Source organism: Chinchilla lanigera, unplaced genomic scaffold, assembly GCF_000276665.1.
Source record: "Chinchilla lanigera isolate Chin_1 unplaced genomic scaffold, ChiLan1.0 scaffold00021, whole genome shotgun sequence".
Taxonomy (NCBI): Eukaryota; Metazoa; Chordata; class Mammalia; order Rodentia; family Chinchillidae; genus Chinchilla; species Chinchilla lanigera.
In genome coordinates this window covers 24534396-24555744 of record NW_004955422.1, presented here as the reverse complement: position 1 = coordinate 24555744, position 21349 = coordinate 24534396, and the positions used below count along the sequence as shown (strand labels likewise).

Below are 21349 nucleotides of genomic sequence, written 5' to 3'. Positions count from 1 at the left end.
AAAAAAAAAAAAAAAAAAAAAAAAAAAACTCGCAAAGTCCAGCCCTTTGTGGATAACTGTTTCTTCCCACTGGACCAGGCTGAAGTGAGTGCTGCAGACATTTCTTTTTTGAACTGGGAAATACCATACTTCAATCAAGGGTATGGGCTCTCCGCTTGGAAATTGCCTTGGTGTCTACTTAGCATTCTGACCTGTGTGATGTTAGTTTCTCTTGGCCTCTTTCTTCATTCCCAAACTGAGAGTGATAATAGAACCTCCTTCATTTGGCAGACATAGAGCTAACACCAAGAAGTTATCATCAAATATAATTCCTTTGCTTTGTGAGTGACAATGATTACAATGGCATTTATAAATTTTACAGTGTCATTATAGCCTTACTGCCTGTGTTTTCCAACATAAAATCTCTCATTCATATTGGGTTACTGGTCTTACTGTTTCCCCTTAAACGCATCTATCATCTGTAGTCTTCAACCATTCTACTTTTGGTCTCCTGAACACTCTTCTGCATATTCTTCACACTCCCTACCACATTCTTGAAATCTACTAATTGCAGTAATTGAAACCATGTTCAATTCATGTCTGATCTTTGCAAGGGCTATCCCTTCCACCTGCATTTTCTTCTTCCTGCCACTTCCCCTTAACTCTCTCTGCCATGCTAACTCCTACTTGTACTTCAGGTCTCAGACCCAGGATGCCCATCCTAGATCCTTTATTTGCCTGTGTTGGTGAAGTGTCCTCTGAGTCACAAATAAACCTCTTTATAACCACTCTGAGCCCCCACTCCCCATCATGCAGGTTACACTGAGTTTAACTGTACATTTATCTATAAGTACACTGTTTCCATTTGTTCACTGCTATACTCTGCAGGTAGATCAGGCTTAGAGCACAGTAGTGCTTCAATATTTACTGAGTGAATGCATGAATGAATGAATATAATTTCTCAAGCACACCAAAATCTTTCCTAGCTCATTACATGCTGTTCCGTCTATCTAGAATGCTCTTCCCTCTACTTCTCATAAGCTGCCCTTTCTTATCTCTTTGAAGCCTCCTTTAGATTTAAGTAGCATCTCCTATAGTTATTCACTGACAACCATAGTTTAGAGTAAGTTCCCTTAGTCCTTAGTTTTTGTCTTAGCCTCTGGTTAAACTCTTCCATAGTGCTTACCACAACTTGTAATTACTTAAGTTACCATCTATTTACTTTTTCTGGTGTCTTTTCTGCACTATCATGTCAGGTCCATGAGGGCAGGAACTGATTCAGTTGTATGCAACACTGTGTGCCTGCACCAGTACTCAATGAATGTTTGTAGAAGAAATGAGAGAAGGCTGTTCTGCAGGCCAGTCCAGACTCCACCTTTTGCATAGAGTATTCCCACTCTATGTCAACCACACTTACCTTTCCCTTCTCAGAATCCCTCTAGCATGCACATTCAGCTGGAGGTTCTGTGAGATCACTTGTTTCAGGACTGATTCTAGTTTTTGGTATGCCTAGAACAATGTATTTTATCTTATTTTTCCAACCACATTCTGAAGTCTCAAAGTCAAGTATCAAATCTATTGTAAATTGTTGCTCACCCAGTAAGTATTCAATCAATACCCTTTGGCTTGACTTAAAAATAAATGGCTGGGGACGTAACCTAGTGGTAGAGTGCTTGTCTAACACGTGCAAGGTGTTGGGTTTGATTCCCAGCACTACAAAGAAAAAATATTTCCTACCCCTTGCACTATCTCTTTTTTAAAAATAATTTCCTTTTCTTACCTGTAAGTTCACTACTACTTGAGTCTTTTTTAATATCCTCCAAATTGCCCAATTCCAAATCCACACTTCCAAAATCATCAGAACCACAGGGAATCACTACTTCTTCTTGATCACAGATCCTAGAAATGGAGAAGGGATTTTATCAATTAGTTTTTCAGAACTGCTTTTGTCTCATTATTCAACTGAAAGCCTAAATGTTCCCTTCTCAGACAGGCATTATTGGTCATCAATCTAGATTGAGTAGCCTCTTTCCATCTCAGCCCAGTTACTCTTTTTTGTTGTAGCATTTAATCATCAAAAACAATTACCTTATTCATTTGTGTTCATTTGACTGTTTCCTATCAGACTGTAAACTCCACCAATGAAAAAACCTTATCTACATGGCCCTCCTTCTATCCTCAGCACTACAAATTGTCACCGTCATAAGGAATGAATGGGATCAGTGAGAAATACTAAGCTGCTGTCAGAAACAGATTGAGAACAACCCCTTTCCAATCTTGCCCTTACTTACTTTTTCTTCCTTCCGTACCACATACTACTTTTTAATAGTTATTTATTTACTTCCTGGTGTTGGGGACAAAACCCAGAGCCTGGTACAGGCTAATTACAAAATCTATCATGGAGCTACACACCCAGCTGAATTCATTCACTTAGGATGTTCACTGCTTTATCAGCTACTTCCTCCTGTTACAATGTAAGCTCTATCTTTTTAGAGCTTTAAGGGCAAAGATCTTTGGCTGCTTTAAGTGTACCCCAAGAGCCTAGAACAATGTCTAGCATGTAATAATACTCAATAAAATTGGTACCGTGATTCAGTAGATCTACATTTATTAAATGTTTAACATAGATTAATAAATAAAAAAGCAAGTTGCCAAACAGTGGCTATGATACGATATCACTTTTACAGAAAACAGTATATTTGCAAAAGTGGAAAGTATGCACGTACATATGCATACATATATACATATATAAATTTTGGAACATGTAGAAAAACATGCAAACACCAAACACTTGTGGAGTGGAAATATTGGGGAAAAATTTTAGCTTTTCTACTTTCATATTGCTTAAAATTTTTAATGTTGGCATGAATATTAAATGTTATAAAGATGTATAACAAAAATAAATTCTATGCATTGCAGTTGCAACTGGAAGTATAAATTGATAGAATCACTTTGGAAATGACTTGGCATTGTCTAGTAAAGTTGAAGGTGTGCATATGCTATGATTTACTATTCTACTCCTAAGAGTATGTTCTAGTGAAACTTCTACATGTGTACCTGGACTATGTATTGGAATGTGCATAGCAATTGTCATCATAGGAAAAACTGGAGCCATCTTATGGCCCTTCAATGGCAAAACAGATAGACAGATAAAATGAATGAGCTCTAGATATACAAAACAAAGCAGACAAAACTTACACACAATGGTGAGAGAAGAAAGAAAGTCAATGGGAAAAAATATGCAGTAAATTCCACTTATAAGCAAAACTAATAAAAATACTTCTGGGAGTTATAAATATACATGGAAAATTATGAAAAAAAAAAGCAAGGAAACAGTGTAATCTTCAAGATGGGCAGCTGTTAGATTCTTAGATGTGAAGGAAGGGAATGGAATGGGTAGGTTCAGAAGACTTCAAAGTTATAATTATGGCATGTGTGTGTGTTTGTGGTACTGGGAAGTGGACTTAGGGCCTTAGCACTGACCTATATATAGCCCTAGTCTCTCTTATTTTTTATTTTGGTCTTAGGGTCTCACTAAGCCACTAATTTGCCCATTCTGGGCTTGAACTTGGGATTCTCTTGCCTCAGGCTCCCAGAGTGCGGGGATTGCAGGCATGGGCCATTCCACTAGGTTGGTTATGTTCTTTTTTTCACAGGATAGCTGGTGTAAAATTTCACTGTATAATTATTCTTTTTTCTTTATACATTTTTTTTGTTTTATTTTTTGAGATAGGGTCTCACTATGTATTCCAGGCTAGCCTTGAACTCACTATATAGTTCAGGCAAGGCCTCAAATTCATGGCAATCCTCCTGCTTCAGCCTCCCAAATGCTGGGATTACAGGTGTACATTACTACATCTTTTTAAAAATTTTATTTCGAAATAGTCAAAATTGCCCAGGCTGGCCTTGAATGTGGGTTTTTCCTGCCTCAGTCCCCTGAGTAGTGGGGATGATAAGAATGTGGCAGCGTGCCCAGGTTAAAATTGACTTTTTAAGAAGCTGCTAGCTGGGCATAGTAGCATACACTGTAATCCTAGCACTCTGGAGGCTGAGGAATGCAAGAGGATCAGTTTGAAGTTGAGGTGAGCCTGCGTTACATAGTGAGCTCTACACACACACACACACACACATACACACACACATATACACATACAGGAGCTGCCAATCTGTTTCCAAAATGATGATACAACTTAAATTCCCACCAGCAGTATATAAGAGTTCCAGTTACTCCATATCCTTGCCAACATTTGATATTTTTGGCCTTTTTAAATATTGATTAGTGGAAATACAGTGATGTCTAGCTTTGGTTTGATTTATATATTTGTTGTTGTTGTTTGAGCAGGGTCTCTCCACCTAGTCCAGGACATTCCCCTACTGAGCTGTTTTTTGACCTTTGTCTCTTGTCATCTCCTGCTTGTGCTTCTGTTCTTTCTATTTCAGCCCAAACTGAGCATAGCAGCTGTAGCAGTCACAAAAGACATCCTACCACCCACCCTAACAGATTTGATTTTGCTTCCCCCACACACAAGCGGGGGCTGGGGAGGTAGCTTAGTGCAATGGCCTGGGTTCAATCACAAGTACCAATCAATCAACCAACTACATGAATATAGTAACAGTACTCACATCATAGAATGGTGATAAGGGATAGATGAAATAATGTATATAGAGTGCTTGGTACACTGTTGGGCTGTATTGTAAATGCTCAATAGTTGGAGCTATTAGTACTGTGTGTTTAGATGAGTCTTCCATGTTTGAATCTGTTAAACCTGAAAAATTATAGGCTCCTCGGTTATTCAAAGAATCACTGATATGCTTTGCAAATCAGATAAAAATTCACCCAGCAGGTCAATTATTAACAATTGAACTCTTCATCTTTGGAGGAAACTGCCATAATTTTCTACAGGAAAAAAAAAAAAAAAACCTTTGGTCTACACTACTCTCCCCTTGCCACCGGGCCCCTCCGGTTCCTTTAAAATTGGCCGGGCTTCCGAGAGAAAAGTGAATGACAGAGCGGTCGGCCAATCACCGCAGCAGGCCAATCAGAGGCGGCCCCGTCTTTGGCCCATCCTGAGGCCTTGTTCAATCGCATCCGGGTAGCATCCACAATAGGACCGTTGCGAGGCGGTTGGTTCCAAGTGGGCCGGGGTGTGGGGGGGAGTCAGACCTGGACGCGGACACCCCGAGGCCTTTTGCGTGAGCGGACTGGCATCCTCGCTGCGGCTGCTGGGAGCTGCAAGGCCCAGCGTGACCGCGGAGACTGACCTGTGTCTAGAGCCCATCCCGGCAAGTGGAGTCTGCCGGGAGTCCCTGGTGTCCCCTCCGGCGCGCTCGTAGAGCCACTTTCCCGAGCGGAAGTCAGCCTGCGGACCGGGCTCCGGTGGGACCTGCTCGGAGGAATGGCGCCGCCGGGTGAGAGGCTGCGCATGGCTTAACGAGGGGGCTCCTTGGCCGGCACGTCTTGGGGAGTGGGCTGTGGCCCGTGGGACGCTAGTTCCGGCCACTCGGGAGCTGACCAGGCGGGATCTCCTTTCCCTGCGGGGCAGGGGCATGGGCTTGGGCTCTTTTAGGGGTCGATGGTCTGACCAAGGGCTGCGAGCTGGTGGGAGTGTCCACTACCAGTAGGGGGGTTGGGGGAGGGGGCGCAACGCGGAGCTACGGGTCCTCCCGAGGCCCAGCCGGTGGGGCTGCGGCCGTTCCTAACCTAGACCTGGCTTTCCTCATTCATTTGGTTCTTGGCGGCAAACCTATGAGCTGGCCCGGAACCACCTATCATTTTGTGTGAGCTTCTGGCTAATTCCTCTGTTTCATTTCAGTAACCAGGCAAGAAAATTGCTCAGCTTTTTCTGGAAGCAAACTTAAGAGTCTGCCGTGTATTTATTATGTGGCCCAGATCCAGCTACTAAACCTTTCTGCACCTCAGTTTTTCACCAGTGAAATAAGTTAGTCCCATTATCTGCTTCTAGAGTTCTGTATTAGATGAGATAATCTCCCTGCCTGCTTTAGAATAGTGCATGGCACTAAGCAAGCACTTAATAAACTTTACTGCGTTGGTGGTTATTTGCGGGGTGAAATCTCATGTCTTCATCACAGTTTGGATTTGTGCTCTTGTTACTACCGTTAGGCAGATGAGAAGTTGGAATCCCAGAGAAGGGAAGTAACCTGCCGAGGTAACACAATGATTGGGCTCATTGCTTCCCTAGTTGAGAAATGGAGGATGAAGTGGTTTAATTCGGAATTTGGACTCAAATTGCCTGCGGTTTGATTCTCCAGTCAGTTTTTGCCTCAAGGAAGGGGCAGGTAACTACTTCTGACGCTCAGTTTCTTTGTAAAACCGCAGAAGATAGCCAGTTCAGTTAATGTTGAGTAGTTAATGATTCAGTGAATGTGAGGTTTTTAGAATAGTTTGGCACTACCCCACACTTGTTAAGTGCTCAAGTTGTAGTTACAAAAGTTACTGCTGTAAAAGGTGAGAGGATGCGGTGGGCAGAGAGTCTGTGCTAGGGGAATTTGTAGCTGAGAAAATGATCGTTGTAATTATTTACTAGATTGCAGTACAGTGAGTATATGCATGTACAATAGGTATTGGGGATTCAGCATTAGTGTCTTTTCTTTTCTTTTTTTGGTCTTTTTGAGACAGGGTCTCACTATGCAGTTCAGGCTGGCCTTGAGCCTCACTTTGTAGCATGGGCTGCTCTTGAACTTGAAACGATCCTTCTGCCTCAGCCTCCCAGTGCTGGGATTACAGGTGTCGGCCACCACGCCCGGCCCAGCATTAGTATCTTGACACCTCTTTCTTTTAAATCTGTTAGCAATTCTTAAAGGCGTTAAGTTGACTTCTAGCCAGACTGTGACTACTACCTCTTGCACTTCCTGTCTTGTTGCCCAGGTTCAGACCACCATTTTGTCTATTCCCTTGGATTGTGGCAGTAGTAGTCTAACTTGTATCCTTGTGTTTTTGCTCCTGCATAATCTATTCTCAATGCAATATTGTCTGTTTCAATCCAGTGATCCTGTTAAATTGTTAAGTCAAATCACACCTCTGCCCAGAACTTTCCAGCAACTCTCGTCTCATTGAGTAAAAGCTGAAGTTTCTTCAGTGGCATTCCAGGCTCTCTGGATTTACCTCGGCTTCCTGTCACTTGTCTCTTTTCACCCTTCGCTTACCTCACTCTGGCCATACCGACATTGGTGATTTCAAAAAATGCCCTGAATGCTCCTGATTCAGCATTTGCACTTGCTTTTCTTGAGGTAGTTTTTTTCCTGGTCCACACTTAATATCTGTTTCTTCCTTGGACCATCACACATAGTACTGTATTTAACCAGCAGACATCCCTTCTCAGACATCCCTTTGGTGATTTATTTTTTTTTCTACCTAATACTTTTTGTCTTATGTGATAATCGTGTTTCTTAATTATTTTGTGTGATGTTTTTCTTTACTTGGTAGAATATAAGCTGTATGGAAGTGGGTGTTCCTGCTGTATTTTTAGCACCCCAAATAGCGCTTGGTTCATCATAGCATTCTGTGTGTGTGTATAAAATGTATAAATGTATACGTGTTATGTATAAATATATGTGCCATGACTGAAAAATACAGTGAATTTTAATTTTAAAGACTTTATTACAGTAAAAAAATACATTGCCACTAATCTGCCTTAAAATACTTCCCTTTGCTTGGAATGGACTTATGCCATTGTTCTTGTCACTGGTGAAGCAGTTCTGAAAGTCCTTCATCAGTGTCTTTTGTTGTGCTGTTGTGGCTGCCGTAGTGTCTTGAATCAGTTCAAAATGTTTTCCTTTCATGGTCAATTTGGGGAAGAGCCAGAAGTTGTACAGTGCCAGAGGTAGATGAGGACGAACCTTAACATTTTTTACAGGCCTGCCTTTCTGTGAGATGGCACTCAGCAGGAGCATTCACCATATTTTTGATCATCCGTCATAAAGACAGCCGTAAAAGAGGACTTCCAGAAGTGCTTCAGAAAGTGTCAAGAACGATGAAATAGGTGTTCAAAGTGAAGGGGAGTATTTTACAGGGGATTAATGACAATATATCTTTATAATGAATTTAAAAATTTTAAACATTCACTATATATTTTAATCATAACACACATATACACTTTTTTTTTTTTTGGTGGTACTAGGAATTGAACCCCGGGGGCTTCTCACTGAGCTACATCTCCAGACCTTTTTTTTTTTGAGTCAGGCTCTCCCTGAGTTGCCCAGGCTGGGCTTCAACTTGCAATTTTCCTGCTGCCTAAACCACCCAGAGTGCTGAGATTACTGGCTGCAATCAGTATATTTTCTATGAGTATTTCACACTGTAGATCTGTTTGTTTGTTTTTGTGATATTGGAGATCAAATCTAAGGCCTGAGGCATGGTAGGCAGGTGCTGTACCACTGAACCCCAGCCCACTGTTTGTGTTTTTTGAAAGGGCTTTCATATTCTGTAAGCTTACGCACTCCAAGTCTTAAATGGGATGCGCGTTCATGGGAGGGTGGTTCTCTGAGTTGTGTTAGTAGACATCCTTTCTAGAATATCCTCCAAAACAACAGTGGAGTTAGACTTGGGTTTGTGTCCAAGATTGGCTATATATAAGCTACTCTGGTCCTCAGTTTTCTTACTTGTAGATGTAATAATGGTTTTCCTCAGGGATTCTGGTTGAAATTAAATTTGTTACTAAAAACAAGGATTTAGGACCATAAAATATGATTGCTTGTTTATACTTTTTATATGGGTGGCAGACAGTTAACTTTATCATTAAGCAGTACATTCAGAAGTGGTTTTTTGTTGTTGTTTTTGTTTGTTTGCTTGTTTTGAGACAAGGTCTTGCTATGTAATTCAGGTTGGCCTTGAACTCATTGTGTAGCTGAGACTGGCCTCAAACTTGTGGCAAACCTCCTGCCTCAGCCTTCTGAATGCTGGGATTACAGATGTGTGCCACCATGTCCAGTGATTCTAAAATCTTTCTATATTAACTCTGCGGATGATACTGTTTTATCCACTTACCATGTGAAGAAGCAGAGGAACTGCCATGGTCACCTTGTTGATAAACGCAGGGCTACAGTTTCAGCTTGGCTGAGGGGCTGGGTTCTTCTCTACTTTGTTGGGGACCTAATTCAACGGAGGGTTTCTTAAAGGAGAGATGCTTAGCTACACTGAAGTTTCAAAGTAAAAATAAGCAAAATTAAAATAGGAGAAAGTATGAAAAAGAGTAGGGGTAGAGAAGAACTTGGCTCCTTGAAAGAACAGACGCTAGAGAGCGTCAGATGTTTGGAGTGAAGGAGATCTGCTTGAGAGGTGGACAGGGTCAGGTAGGGACTTAGAATTGGTTCTGTCCTGTCCAGACCCAAGAAGTGTAGGATTTATGAATGCTCTTAAATGGGAATGGTGTGATGAGTCCTGTGCTGTAGCTGCCCGGAGCTTCTAGAACTGTCCAGACAGTTGAAGACCAGGCTCACCACCCCCGTCTCCTCTTCAGGTTGCCCCTCGAGTTCATTACCTTCTCCCACATGATCTGGTGTGCAGACATTGGTGCACGTATTCTTGGAACTCCATGTAAAATTGGGAGTCCTGTGAAGTATATTTACTCGTCATTTTCCCCCAAGGTTCAAGCACTGTCTTCCTGTTGGCCCTGACAATCATAGTCAGCACCCAGGCTCTGACGCCCACTCACTACCTCACCAAACATGACGTGGAGAGATTGAAAGCCTCCCTGGACCGCCCTTTCACAAGTTTGGAATCTGCCTTCTACTCCATTGTGGGACTCAGCAGCCTCGGGGTCCAGGTCCCGGATGTAAAGGTAAGGCTGCTCTTGTCTGGGTGCCTAAGCCGACTCAGGAGAACTTGAATCCCCTTGCTGTGTTCACGCTCATGTACTTTTGGGGGTAAGCTGGTTAATCCAATGTAAGAATGATTTATTTGAATTTGGCAGGGTTTTTGGTACCTGATGTGTATTTAGGTTCATGCCAGGTGTTTTTAGTGAAAGAGAAAAGCAAGTCATTGATCCTCTAGAAATTTGCACCATGACACTATTTAAAACCATATCTATTTGTAAAGTGCCTAGGCATGTGGCTAATATTTGTACTAAGGAAATTCAAGGTGCGGGCACTCACATGTATTAAACAGTGACAGTTACTATATCATGGAATTCTGATTTTTTTTTGACTTTTGATGAGATGTATTGTAATTAAAACTTTTTCTTAATTCAAAGAAATGTTAAATGAATTGCATTGTATTCATTACAGTAGCACGGACAGATTACTATAAATTTAGGGGTTGTCTTAGTCACTTTTCTCTTGTTGCTGAGACAGAATACCTGACACCAAAGTTAAAGGGGGAAAAGGTTTGTTTGGCTGACAGTTCACACAGGAGTTTGTTTGGCTGACAGTTCACATTTCGGCCCATAATGGGCTGGCTCCAAGGCAGGGCAGCACATGACAGAGGGGCAACCATTCATGGTGGCCATAGGTAGCAAAATAAACAAGGAACCTTAACAGCGCCCTTCTGCCCCTTTTATTTTCTCCATACTACTTAGGGTAAGTAGCACTCACATCCTTAATCCTAGGGTCCTGGAGTCTAGCACTACATCATGAATTAAGTCCGTCATCACACACTATAGATCCAGCCACCTCTGAAAAAGCCCCACCTGTGACTGCATGAGGCTTTGGGGGGACATCTAGACACAAGCCATACAGGTGTATAAAACACCATACCCACCATTTATTAGTTCTAGTTCTGCATGTCAGAAGTCTAGTTAGGCTTGCTTGGGGTCTCAGCTTAATGTCTCCTAAGGTCAAGATGAAGGTACTAGCCAGGCTGAGCTTTTATTGGAGAAGAATCTGCTTCGCTATGAATCTGCTTCATGTTGGCAGAAACCACTTCCCTGTGGTTGTAGGGCTGAGGTCCCCATTTCCTTGCTGGCTATTAGCCAAGGGCAGTGCTGGCGAACCTATGGCACACATGCGTGCTGTGAGCTGTTTGTTATTATTGAAAGCTCTTAAGAGGTTTGCCATTGCTGCTTTTCAGGGGTCCCTGAATTTCCTCTGATGTGGTCCCCTCTTCCTTTAAACCAACAATGGCATGTTGAGCTTCAGGTCTGTCTGACCTCCTTTTCTACGTTCATCTAGAGAAAATTTTCTGCTGTTAGAAAGGCTCACCTACAAACATTCTGAATTTGAAGGTCAGCTAACTTGGGGCTTTAATTATACTTGGAAAATCTCTTCATAGCTATTCATAGGTTTGTGTTTAAGTGAATAATCAGTAGATGAAAATTTTGGGGGTGGATAGGCATCTTTAGATTTCTGTCTGTGATAACTTGTATTGGCATAGAAACAATTCCAGATCTTGGTGGCTTGTGGCAAAAATTTATTTCTGGCTTATACCATATGGCCATTGTGAGTCAGTGATGCTTTGCTTTGTATTTCTTCAGCCTGGGGTTTAAGTGGTGGGGCAGTCTCTGTCTGGAGCCTGTGCAGAGGACAAATGAGTGCATGGCACTTAAAACTTGTGGTCAGAAGAGGTACATGTCATTTTTTTTTTTTTTTTTGGTACTGGGAATTGAACTCAGGACTTTGCACTTGCTAGGCCTGCAGTTGTGCTGCTGAACTATATCCCTGGCCAACATGTCATTTCTTTTTATGTTTTTCATATCATTGCTTAATGCAAGACATGGTCATGCCTGGTTCAACAGGTCAGGGAAGTAGAGAGGGACAGTATGTTTTTGTGAGTGGTAACTCATCCAACTGGCCCCTGAGTTACTTGTCACAGTGCCGCCCTGAGGTCTTCCCTGGCTCCAATCTTAGAGCTAGCTTCCTATAAGACTTCTCTGAGGAAGCCACGAGTGGTGGTGCACTCCTATATTTCCAGTACTCGGGAGGCTGAGGCAGGAGGATTGCTGCAGTTTAAGGCGAGCCTGAACTGTACAGTGAGTCTGTGTCTCAAACCCTTGCCCCTTCAAAAGAAAAAGATTTGTCTGAGGAGAGTGGTGGGCACCTTGACCTATTGGATTGACAATTTAGGCTACAGTAGTCTGAACTCCTCATTCACTGAGCATTTGTTACTGAACGACCCTGGTCCCTTTCTCTCAGTTACTGAACACCTGTGCTGAGCCCTGGGCATATAGTGGGGAATCTGTCATGATCATTGTCCTCAGAAAGCTCACAGTGTGGTGGAAGTTAAAAGAAGATGCTGTAGTCCGGGTTAAGTGTCCTGAAAGGCCTGTGCTCTAAATGCTTGGTCCTTAGCTTGTGGCGCTACTGGGAGGTGGTAGAAAATGTAAGAGGTGGGGCCTAGTGGGTGGTCTTTAGACTTTGAGGGGTATGATCTTGAAGACTGTTGGACCCTGGTCCCTTTCTCTCAGTAAAAAAGAACCAAGAGGTAAATGGTTTTACTGTACCACGCCGCAGTCTTGCAGTGATTTGGCACCACAGATTTAAAGCAGTGGGGCTAGCAGCAATAGCGCTGTGCGGGTAACCTTGTGGCAACACAGCATCCATTGCCGTCTTTTTTATGTGGAGGCAAACTCTTCTTGCAGTCTCAACTTCTGTCACCCCAGGGTGTTCCCTGATACTGGGGAGATGTTTGTGATGTAGGCTCAAGGCGGCAGGTGACCTACACCTGGAGTCACAGTTGTTGGTTTCACTTTGATGGTATACCTCATAGTCATCTATGCAGGGCACCTTCCCTGGGAATTTTGCAGGACTGCCATAAGTCTGCCTACAGTCTTGTCTCAGTGTTCATGAATGTGAGCACATGCTACGTATTTGTGGGGGACCAGTGAATAGCAAGCTCAACACGAGGCCTTAGGTCTTCTGGTGCTCCCCCTAACCGAGCACTTTGGCCCAGCCCGTAATTAAAATTAAACACCTGCATGGTGTCATCTTCAGGGGCCTTGTAGTCTTGGAAGTTTACGGTGCAAGTATGGACTGTTTGCCGCTGGGGAGCCTCCCCCTTTGGAAGCTGCTGATTGGAGTGTAGTTGCCTTTAAAGTGCTGACAGCGCGTTGTTTGGCTGTTTTCAGTCTGCTTGGGCTTCTGCTTCATTATGGCCTGAATTCCTCACTCCTTTCTGTGCCCTTCAGCGTCGCTGTCGCTTTCTCCTCCTCCTGGCTCTGGGCTCAGTCCCATGACTAGATCTGCCTCCTGGCTCCCTGTGACTGCCAGTTCCACTAGTCCCAGCATCCTCGGTTGAGCTCCTCCCAAGCACCACTGGCCACCTGCCTTCACTTTTGCCATCAGATAGTGACTGTCCCATGTCCAGCGCTTGTATGATTTCTGTCCATTCCTTGTACTCACAATCTCTGGCAGTTCCCTGGAGCCTGTCGTAAGCCAGTCTGTCAGCATGTAGTTGGGCTCCTTTTCTAGTGGTGACCACAACCTGGCCATGGCCTGCCTCTGGGTCTGTCTTGGACCTGGATTTAGATTCCACTATGCTCTGGTGTGGGCTTCACACTTGGGCCTGAAGCTGCTGGAGTGGGCTCTGCTCCTGTCCCTGTCCCACCACCCCTCTCCTTTCTCTTCATGGCTTTGGTGGGCTGCAGCTTGCTGCTTCGTTTTCTCTGTCACCATCAGATGGGCCTTCCTGATAGACACAGCTCAGTAGAGTATTTTCAGCCCCGAGCTGTGTTTGTGAGCTCTATTGTCTCCTCAGCTTACATTCTTTTTGTACTCAGATTTACAAGCAGTATATCTCTTCTTTTAACTCCTTGCTGAGCCATCTCTGCTTAATGGGATTTTTGCCCTGGCTTGGGCCTGGGCTGCAGCGACTCTTGCTGTACTATTGGCCACCAGTGCAGATTGGAGAGATTCACTGAAGATGTGGGCAGCCCAAGGAGACACAGAGCCATAGACTGAGCAGACATCGTTAGCTGCTCTGCTCAGATCACCTTATCTGCCCAGCTGCTTAACCATATAGCTGCACAGACTTGAAGCATTCTCCCCCAGCCAGCCCTTACAGCAGTCCAGGTGTATAGTAAAAATACAGTAGTGGCCATGTGGCATATCACTTTGGTTGTATAAGTTACAGCATTTACATGGAGATTACGAGGTGTGCCTGTGCTGGAATTCTGCTGACTTAGGACTTCTGTCCTCTGGAAATCTCGTACATACGCGTGTGGGCGTGTGACCTGAACTACAGTGTAACTACCTTTGGCTTCATTTTTCCCTAGATCCTCCTGCTTCAGCCTCCTTGAGTAGCTAGAACTACAGGGACACACCACAACTACTGACAACTGGGGTATTTTAAAGCAAATACCAGATGTATCATTTTATTTATATCTCTTAATAACTTTTAACAGTAATGTCAATTTTTTTGTTTGTTTTCTTATTTCTTGTCTTTCTTTTTTCATGGTACTGGGCATCAAAACCAGGACCTTTCCACTGAGCTACATCCCAACGCCTTTTTTATTTCTTTTATTTGAGACAGGGTCTCACTAACTTGAGCAAGCTGGGCTTGAGTTTGCAGTCTTGCCTCAGCCTTCCATAGTTCTGGAATTACAGGTATACACTACCAAGGCTGGGTGATCCCTTTATTTAATCTATCAAAATTAGCAGTCCAAGTCTGTATTCAGTTATCTCAAATTATCTTTAAAAAAAAAAAAAGATCCAACCATGACATACTAGTGCAGTGATGGTGAACTTTTTAGAGCTTTCAGTGATAACCAATAGTCCACTGACTGCAGTAACTATTATTCACTGATTGACATTTTTTTTTTCTCAGACTATTGTCCTCTGCCTAGCATGTACCTGGCACACAGGGTGGTCAAATGATAATGTGTTGAATGGATGAATCATAAACTTGAGCTTAATAGAAATGAGAGCTCTCTGTGCATCAGAAAACAAATGGGTTAGTCACATATTTCGTTCTTATAATTACTTATAAAAAGTAGTGGAAGAAAAGGAGTTACATAGATGTTTTAGAGCTGTTAGAGGTCCTCGTTAGATGTGCACACTAATTAAATCTGCTGGGAGCAAGTTTCTCTTACAGTCATTTCCTGGCATTTGTAAGCCAGGCGCTGAGCTAGTTACTGGGGATGGCGGCAAATGGAGACAGTCCTTCACGTGGCCATTACTGGTGGAGCATCTGCTGTGTGCCAGGCACCATACTGGGTGCAGAGAAGGCCCCAGAGCTCCTTACCTAGTGAGAGACAATTGCCCCAACAGTACTAAGAGGCCTGTACAAACGTGGTGAAAAGTTCTATGGGAGTCCAGCAGAGGGAGCCAGCGCTCTCTCCGTCTGCCACAACCTTGCACAGGGGCGTTGCCCTGTGTGCTGAGCATTTGCTGCATATTTCTTCTACTCAGTCAATATGTAGTGAGTTTCTGCTAGGAACTGGGCTTGCTGCTAGGCCCTGGGGGTTTAGTGTTGAACAAAAAAAGAGTCCCTGTACTCTTAGAATATATTATCTAAAAGTAGAGCTAGGCATCAGTCATGTAATCAAATACATGCAGGACTATTTGTAACAACAGTATTTTATGAAGGTGAGGTATATGCTATCTCTTAAGTAGGAGACTTCATGGGTGTAAAAGAGGGGACAGTGATCTGGTCAGGGGAGGCTTTCCCAAGGACGTGGCTGAGTTTAAATCCCACTCTGCTTCATCCTAGGCTACAGCTCCTTGAGGGCAGGAACTTGACCATTTTATTTGCTGTGGATCCCCAGTGCTTAGCACAGTATGTGGCATGTGGTAGGCTCTGAGTAGGTGTTTATTAAATGAAGGAAGGTATGATTTATCTGAATTCTAATGGAAAGTAGGAGTTAACTGGGAGACAGTGGAGGGAAGGGATGGCAAGCAGAGGAAGCATGCTGAGCAAAGGACCTGTATGGGGAAGAGAGAGCAGGTTACGTCTGAGGGACTGGATGGGGCTGTGTGTTAGGAGTGGGGGGCAGATGGGGGGCCTTGGCTCCTGCACCGAGGGTTTTGCGCTTTTCTCAAACAGCAGTTGATTTTAAGCATCATGTGATTTTGGAAAGATTTCTGTCCTGCTTTGTGGAAGATCAGCAGGGCCATTGGGGTGAGAATGGAAGCAAGGAATGACAACTAGATTTTCAGCTTTTGCTACATGAATAGATGAGCAGGCTGTTCCGTAAGGTAGGCACACGAGAGGAGAATTAGGTGTGTGCAGAAAAGAACATGGATTTTTTTTTTAGTGTGTCGAGCTGGCTGTGCCATGGAGTCGTGTCAGTGGCTGATGAGTGCAGTCTGGGCTGGAGGTACAGATGTGAGGATTGTCTGCATAGAGGTTCGGTTTTGGGTTTTTTGTTTTTTTTTTTTTCCTCCGGTACTGGGAATCAAACTCACAACCAACCTTGCGCTTGCCAGGCAGGTGCTGGGCCGCTGAGCTAAATCCCCAGCCCCTGCATAGAGGTTCTGGATGAAGCCATGGGCATGAGTGTGATGCCTGGGAAAGAGAAGTGGGCTGAGAAGTGGGCCTGGTCATGGAGGATGCTGTAGTGTGGGATGAGCAGACAGCAGAGCACGAAATTACAAAAGAGCGAAGAAGTAGGAAGAGACAACTTCCTGGGGAGTGTGGTGGTTTCTGGGAAGCCCGAAGGAACTAGTGTTTCAGAATGAGGAAGTGATCCATCTGTCCAGTGTTGAAGGAATGAACACTGGAAATATCCTTTATTTGGAGATGCCCTGAGGTACAATAGGGATAGAAACCAGATTGGAATGAGTAGAGGGGAGGCAACAATATCTTAAGCACAGGCAACTCTCCAGAAAAGTGTCAGTAGCTGGCAGGGGAGCAGGATGAAGGAAAATTTTATTGTAAGACAGATAATGTAAGTAATCTTGAATTTTCTGACTATACTGAGTTTCACGTTGAGAGGGAGAAGCTGAACTGATAAGACAGCGGGCTTTCAGGGGAGAGTGCCGTGTGCAAAGCCTGGAGGCCTGCTGTGCTGGTCTTGCTGGGCCCTGAGTCCGGTTTCTGTGCAGCTGCGAGGCAGCCTGGGCACGTGTGGCAGGGGACAGGCTTGCTCACCGAGGACCTGTGCAGGGCCTGGCCAGGGGTGATGAGGGGAGACAGGTAGCTGGAGGCTGCTCATGGAGTAAACAAAGGAGAGGGTAGGCAGGCGGGAACCATGTGCAGTCTTTCCTGCTGGACCTGGTCCCCCATCAAGGTTCAGGGAGTTGTAGGGCAGAAGTGCGGAGGGAAACGTGGAGGTTCCTTACTAGGGAGGCTGTTGGGATAACTGAGTATTACGGGGCACAGAGAGATGGACGTGAGCAGGGGGGTGGATGGTTAGGGAGCCATTCTCAGCCTTCCTGCAACACAGGAGGGCAGCTAGGGGCAGAGCTGCTTATCCCCTGAGAAGGCTGCCCGCAGCCTCACTCCCAGCGGCTCACTGAGTGTGTTTTGTGAGCTCTTCCCCCTCCTGCTGCTGTTCAAATCGTGCTCTCAGTATTTTGGGTTTTGAAGCAAGTAAACACTGGTACCTTTTACTTTGATTTGTCTTTACAAAGCGTTAGATGATGCTAGTTTTACTCTGGAACAGACCATTGTGAGTGGTCTTTTGAGAGAGGTTGTAGAGCTCAGACTTTGGAGCTAGGCTGCCTGGACTTGAATCTGAGCTCTCCTACTTGAAAGCTGAGTAAGTAACTTTCGATAAGTTACTTTGCCTCTCTGGTGCCTCATTTTTCTTGTCTGTCAACTTAAAATAATAAGCGTTAAGAAAAAATAATAATAAGCTTGCCTTCATAAGACTGCTTGGGGATTGAATGAGAATTGCACGTAAAGCACTTAGATTATTGTGTGTCTTTTTTGTTGCTGTTGCTGCTGCGATATTTGGGAATGAACTCAGGAGTACTCTACCACCAAGTTACATCACCAGCCCTTTTTAGTTTTTAGATTAAGTTAGGGTCTCACCAAGTGGCCAGGCAGGCCTCAGACTTGCTCTCCTGTTTCAGCCTCCTGAGTTGCTGGGATTACAGGCATGTAGCACTGTGCCTGGTTTTGTGACACTTTTTTTATATGTGGTACTGGTTGAACCCAGGACCTTTGTTTGTACTGAACTAAATCCCCAGCTGCCCTTTCCCTTTTTTTTGAGAAGGGTTTTGCTAAGTTGCTGAATTGCCCAATTCGGGCAAAATTTGTAATCTGGGCTCAAATTTGTAATCTTCCTCCCTCAATCTCACAGAATGCTGAGATTACCAGTGTGTACCACTACATCCAGCATGTGTGACACATTTTAAGGGCTCTGAAAGAAGTAGCAGTGAAGCAGTGGTGGTGAACCTATGGCGTGCAAGCTGCATATGGTTGTTTGATGTTACTGATAGCTCTAAAAGGTTTACCTCACTGGTTTGGGGTCTGGGTGCTGCAGTTCCATTGTTAAAGCACCAGAGGGCAGCAAAGCTCTAGTCTTTACCCACATGCCAAAAAGGGCTCTTTGGCTAGCTTAATTTATTTCCCTCTTCAGATCTCTAGTTTATGCAAGGTGAAGTATTTTGTTTTCTTTTGCCCTCAGGATTCTTTCAAACTTCTGATTGAAGTTTGTTTTGAGACTCTTATATTTTATTCATAAAATATTTTTAAAAAGTTTTGGTTCGAGTAACAAATGCACACAGTGGAACATTGCATAATATAGAATAGCTGTTAGAAAAGCAACAAGCCATTGCTTGGCCCACCCTCCCCTGCTCCCTGTCCTCTAAGAGCACCACTTTCAGCTGGTTGTATTGATATATATGTATATATATAATTTTTTTTTGTCTTTTTGGGACTGAGTTTTACTATGTAGTTCAGGCTGGACTTGAACTCACTTTATAGCCCAGGCTGGCCCCAAACTCGCAGTGATCCTCCTGCCTCAGCCTCCTAAGTGTTGGGACTACAGGCATGTGCCACCACACCCAGCTATTGCCACATAATTTTGAATAGCTGAGTTTTAGATTATTTCAACAAAAGTGTTTAGCAATCTTTTAAATAGAGTCTCTTGGAACTTGATGGGGTAGATGTTGTGGGATTTTGTTACACACTCCTACACCAGGCTCTGTGATGGGTGTTCTGTGCTCAGGTGACTAGTGCAGAGGAAGTGGTGAGGACAGCGTGGTGAGCGCTGGGGGAGTGCTGTGGCACACAGCTATAATCCCAGCACTCAGGCGACTGAGGCAGGAGGATCGCTGTGAGTTCAAAGCCAGCCTGAAACACATAGCAAGACCCTGTCTCAAAAAACAAAAAGAGAAAAAAGAGTGCTGGAGAGGAAGGGTGCCTGTCCTGTCCTGTCCTGAGGTGGCCGCCAGCAAAGCCTTTGAGGAAGAGGCATGTGTAGCATGCAAGTAGAGACTGAAGTAGAGCTTGGTTTGGCTGATGGGAAGGACAAGGGAAAGGTTGTGTCAGCAGAGAGAATGGCAGGACCAGAGCACCACATGACACAATGTGGCCCAGCTGGAGGGTATACTCTGGAGTAGGAGGTGATGTGATGGAGCTGGCGCAGAGGGAGGGTCCATCGTGACGGCACTTCATGCTGCCAGGAACCCTGTGTCTTATCGAAGAAAAGTGGGGAACCACCAAAAGGTCTTCATGGTCGAGCAACATGGGTACACGTGTATTTTGCAAACATCAGTCTTGAAGTAGTGTGTAGAATCTATTGCGTGGCCCTTGGATTAGTTAGGAAATGGCAAGGAGCTGCCCTGAGGTAATGACAGAAGCTGGAGGGAGGGTTGGATTGGGGTTGAAAATTGAAGGTGGTTGACTTGGTAGGCTTGGAGGGAAAGGAAAAGTCAAGAGTGATTCCCCGCTTTCTCTTTGGGTAGCTGGATGCAATGCTTGTACTTGAGCCCAGGGCCACCCTGAAGTACATAATGAGTAGTCTTTAAAAAAAAAAAGGCTTTATGGTTATTTTAGATTTACGGAGTCTGATTTGCCTATGGAGACATCTCATTGGAAACACCAGTACAATTGCAGTCAGAGGACACTTACCACTTACTGTCTTGGTTATCTCCCACAGGTTACTTAGCAGCTCCACGCCCCTTTTCTGTTAAAAGGGTGTGATGATAACATCTACCAAAGACCTGTGTGCTCTTTAAAAGGAAGAGCATAACGAACGCCCAGCACAGGTCATAGCTAAAGCCGGGGTCAGTAAAGCGGTTTGTTCCTTTCTTTGGGAATTAGGAGTAGTGTGTCCTCAGGCTTGTTGCTCCTTGTTTGAAGTCAGCAATTTGTAACTCAGTGTCCTTTGGAAAATAAATACCTAAACCGAGCAATCTGTGCAGCCATACTTCAAGCCATCATCGGTGGCTTACAATTTTATGTATCACCTTTGCTTTTTCCCACTCACTGTGTCACTGCTTAACACTGACATTCCCCTTGTTTTAGAAAGCATGCACCTTCATCAAATCTAACCTTGACCCCAGCAATGTGGATTCCCTCTTCTATGCTGCTCAGTCCAGCCAGGTTCTCTCAGGGTGTGAGGTGAGTCCAGATTTCTACATTGACATTTACTTTCAACCGTAAAGTGCATTGTTAAAGGGGGAAGGTCGTGTTACATTGTTATTGTTTTATTTGTGTTGGGGGTTTGGGGAGGCAAACCCAGGGCCTCTTCCATGCTAGGCAAGTGCTTTACCACTGAGCCATACCTCTGTCCCTATTATTTTTTATTTAAAAATGAGACTGCATTGGTGTGAATGGGAATTCCAGTCCTGTAGTTCTTTTTCTCCGTAAGAAAGTATAGTATTTTTTCCCTTCAGTTTTCACTTTTCATGGGTTTAAAGTAAGTTTGTCCTGCAGTTGTTGCCTGAGGAGGCCTTGAGTTTTTCTTTCTGTGTCCCATTTAACACTTACATATGTTCTAAGTGTACCCCTACCTGAGAGTTCAGGTTCATTTTATTGGACACAAGAGAACCATACAGGTAGATAAGTAACTTGTCAGCCTCTTTTAAAAGAGGTCGTGGTGTGGTTTGGTTTTTTTTTTTTTTTGGTACTGGGAATCACATTCAGGACCTTGCACACGAGATGGTAGTAACTGGGGAAGCATTCCATCAAAAGGGATTATGAAGAAAATATGTGACCTGAAATCAAAGGACTGCAGGGACCAAGTGCAGGGTGAACATCTACAGAACCTCAACCCTGAGAAAAGAACAAGCCTGAAGCCACTGATTACTGACCCTGTGAGTGTGAGCAGGGGTGAGAATGACAGATGAGGCTAACTGAATTCTGCCCTTAACACAGCTTCAAATTGAGAGACAATCTGGTTGTCAGCAAAAAAAGGGGGCGACACAGATAATCTCACTGTTCTGAAAGGGGGAACTGGCATCACCAACCTCTGGCTAAATAATCAACACCCTCCAGGGACTCCATGCCCTCTCCTGGGGTTGCAATTAAATACAGGTAGGGAAGAAAAGAACAAAAAAAGAAAATATTGTTTTAAGTAAGGAGTTTAGT

At 44.0% G+C, this 21349-nt stretch overlaps 2 protein-coding genes across 4 annotated transcripts in view; one reads left to right on the top strand and one right to left on the bottom strand.

The window, feature by feature from the left end:
- Mroh8 (maestro heat-like repeat family member 8) overlaps nt 1–5755 on the bottom strand; it is a 62910-nt gene extending 57155 nt beyond the window's left edge. For both annotated transcript variants that reach the window (XM_013514138.1, XM_013514139.1), the window contains exons 1-2: nt 5242–5755; nt 1760–1878 (exon numbers count right to left, since the gene is read on the bottom strand). In XM_013514138.1, coding sequence (XP_013369592.1) covers nt 1760–1878; nt 5242–5528 — 406 coding nt within the window. In that variant the 5' untranslated portion in view covers nt 5529–5755. The remainder of the gene's footprint in view (nt 1–1759; nt 1879–5241) is intronic.
- Rpn2 (ribophorin II) overlaps nt 5306–21349 on the top strand; it is a 53152-nt gene continuing 37108 nt past the window's right edge. For both annotated transcript variants that reach the window (XM_005384723.2, XM_005384722.2), the window contains exons 1-3: nt 5306–5388; nt 9583–9776; nt 20285–20380. In XM_005384723.2, coding sequence (XP_005384780.1) covers nt 5376–5388; nt 9583–9776; nt 20285–20380 — 303 coding nt within the window. In that variant the 5' untranslated portion in view covers nt 5306–5375. The remainder of the gene's footprint in view (nt 5389–9582; nt 9777–20284; nt 20381–21349) is intronic.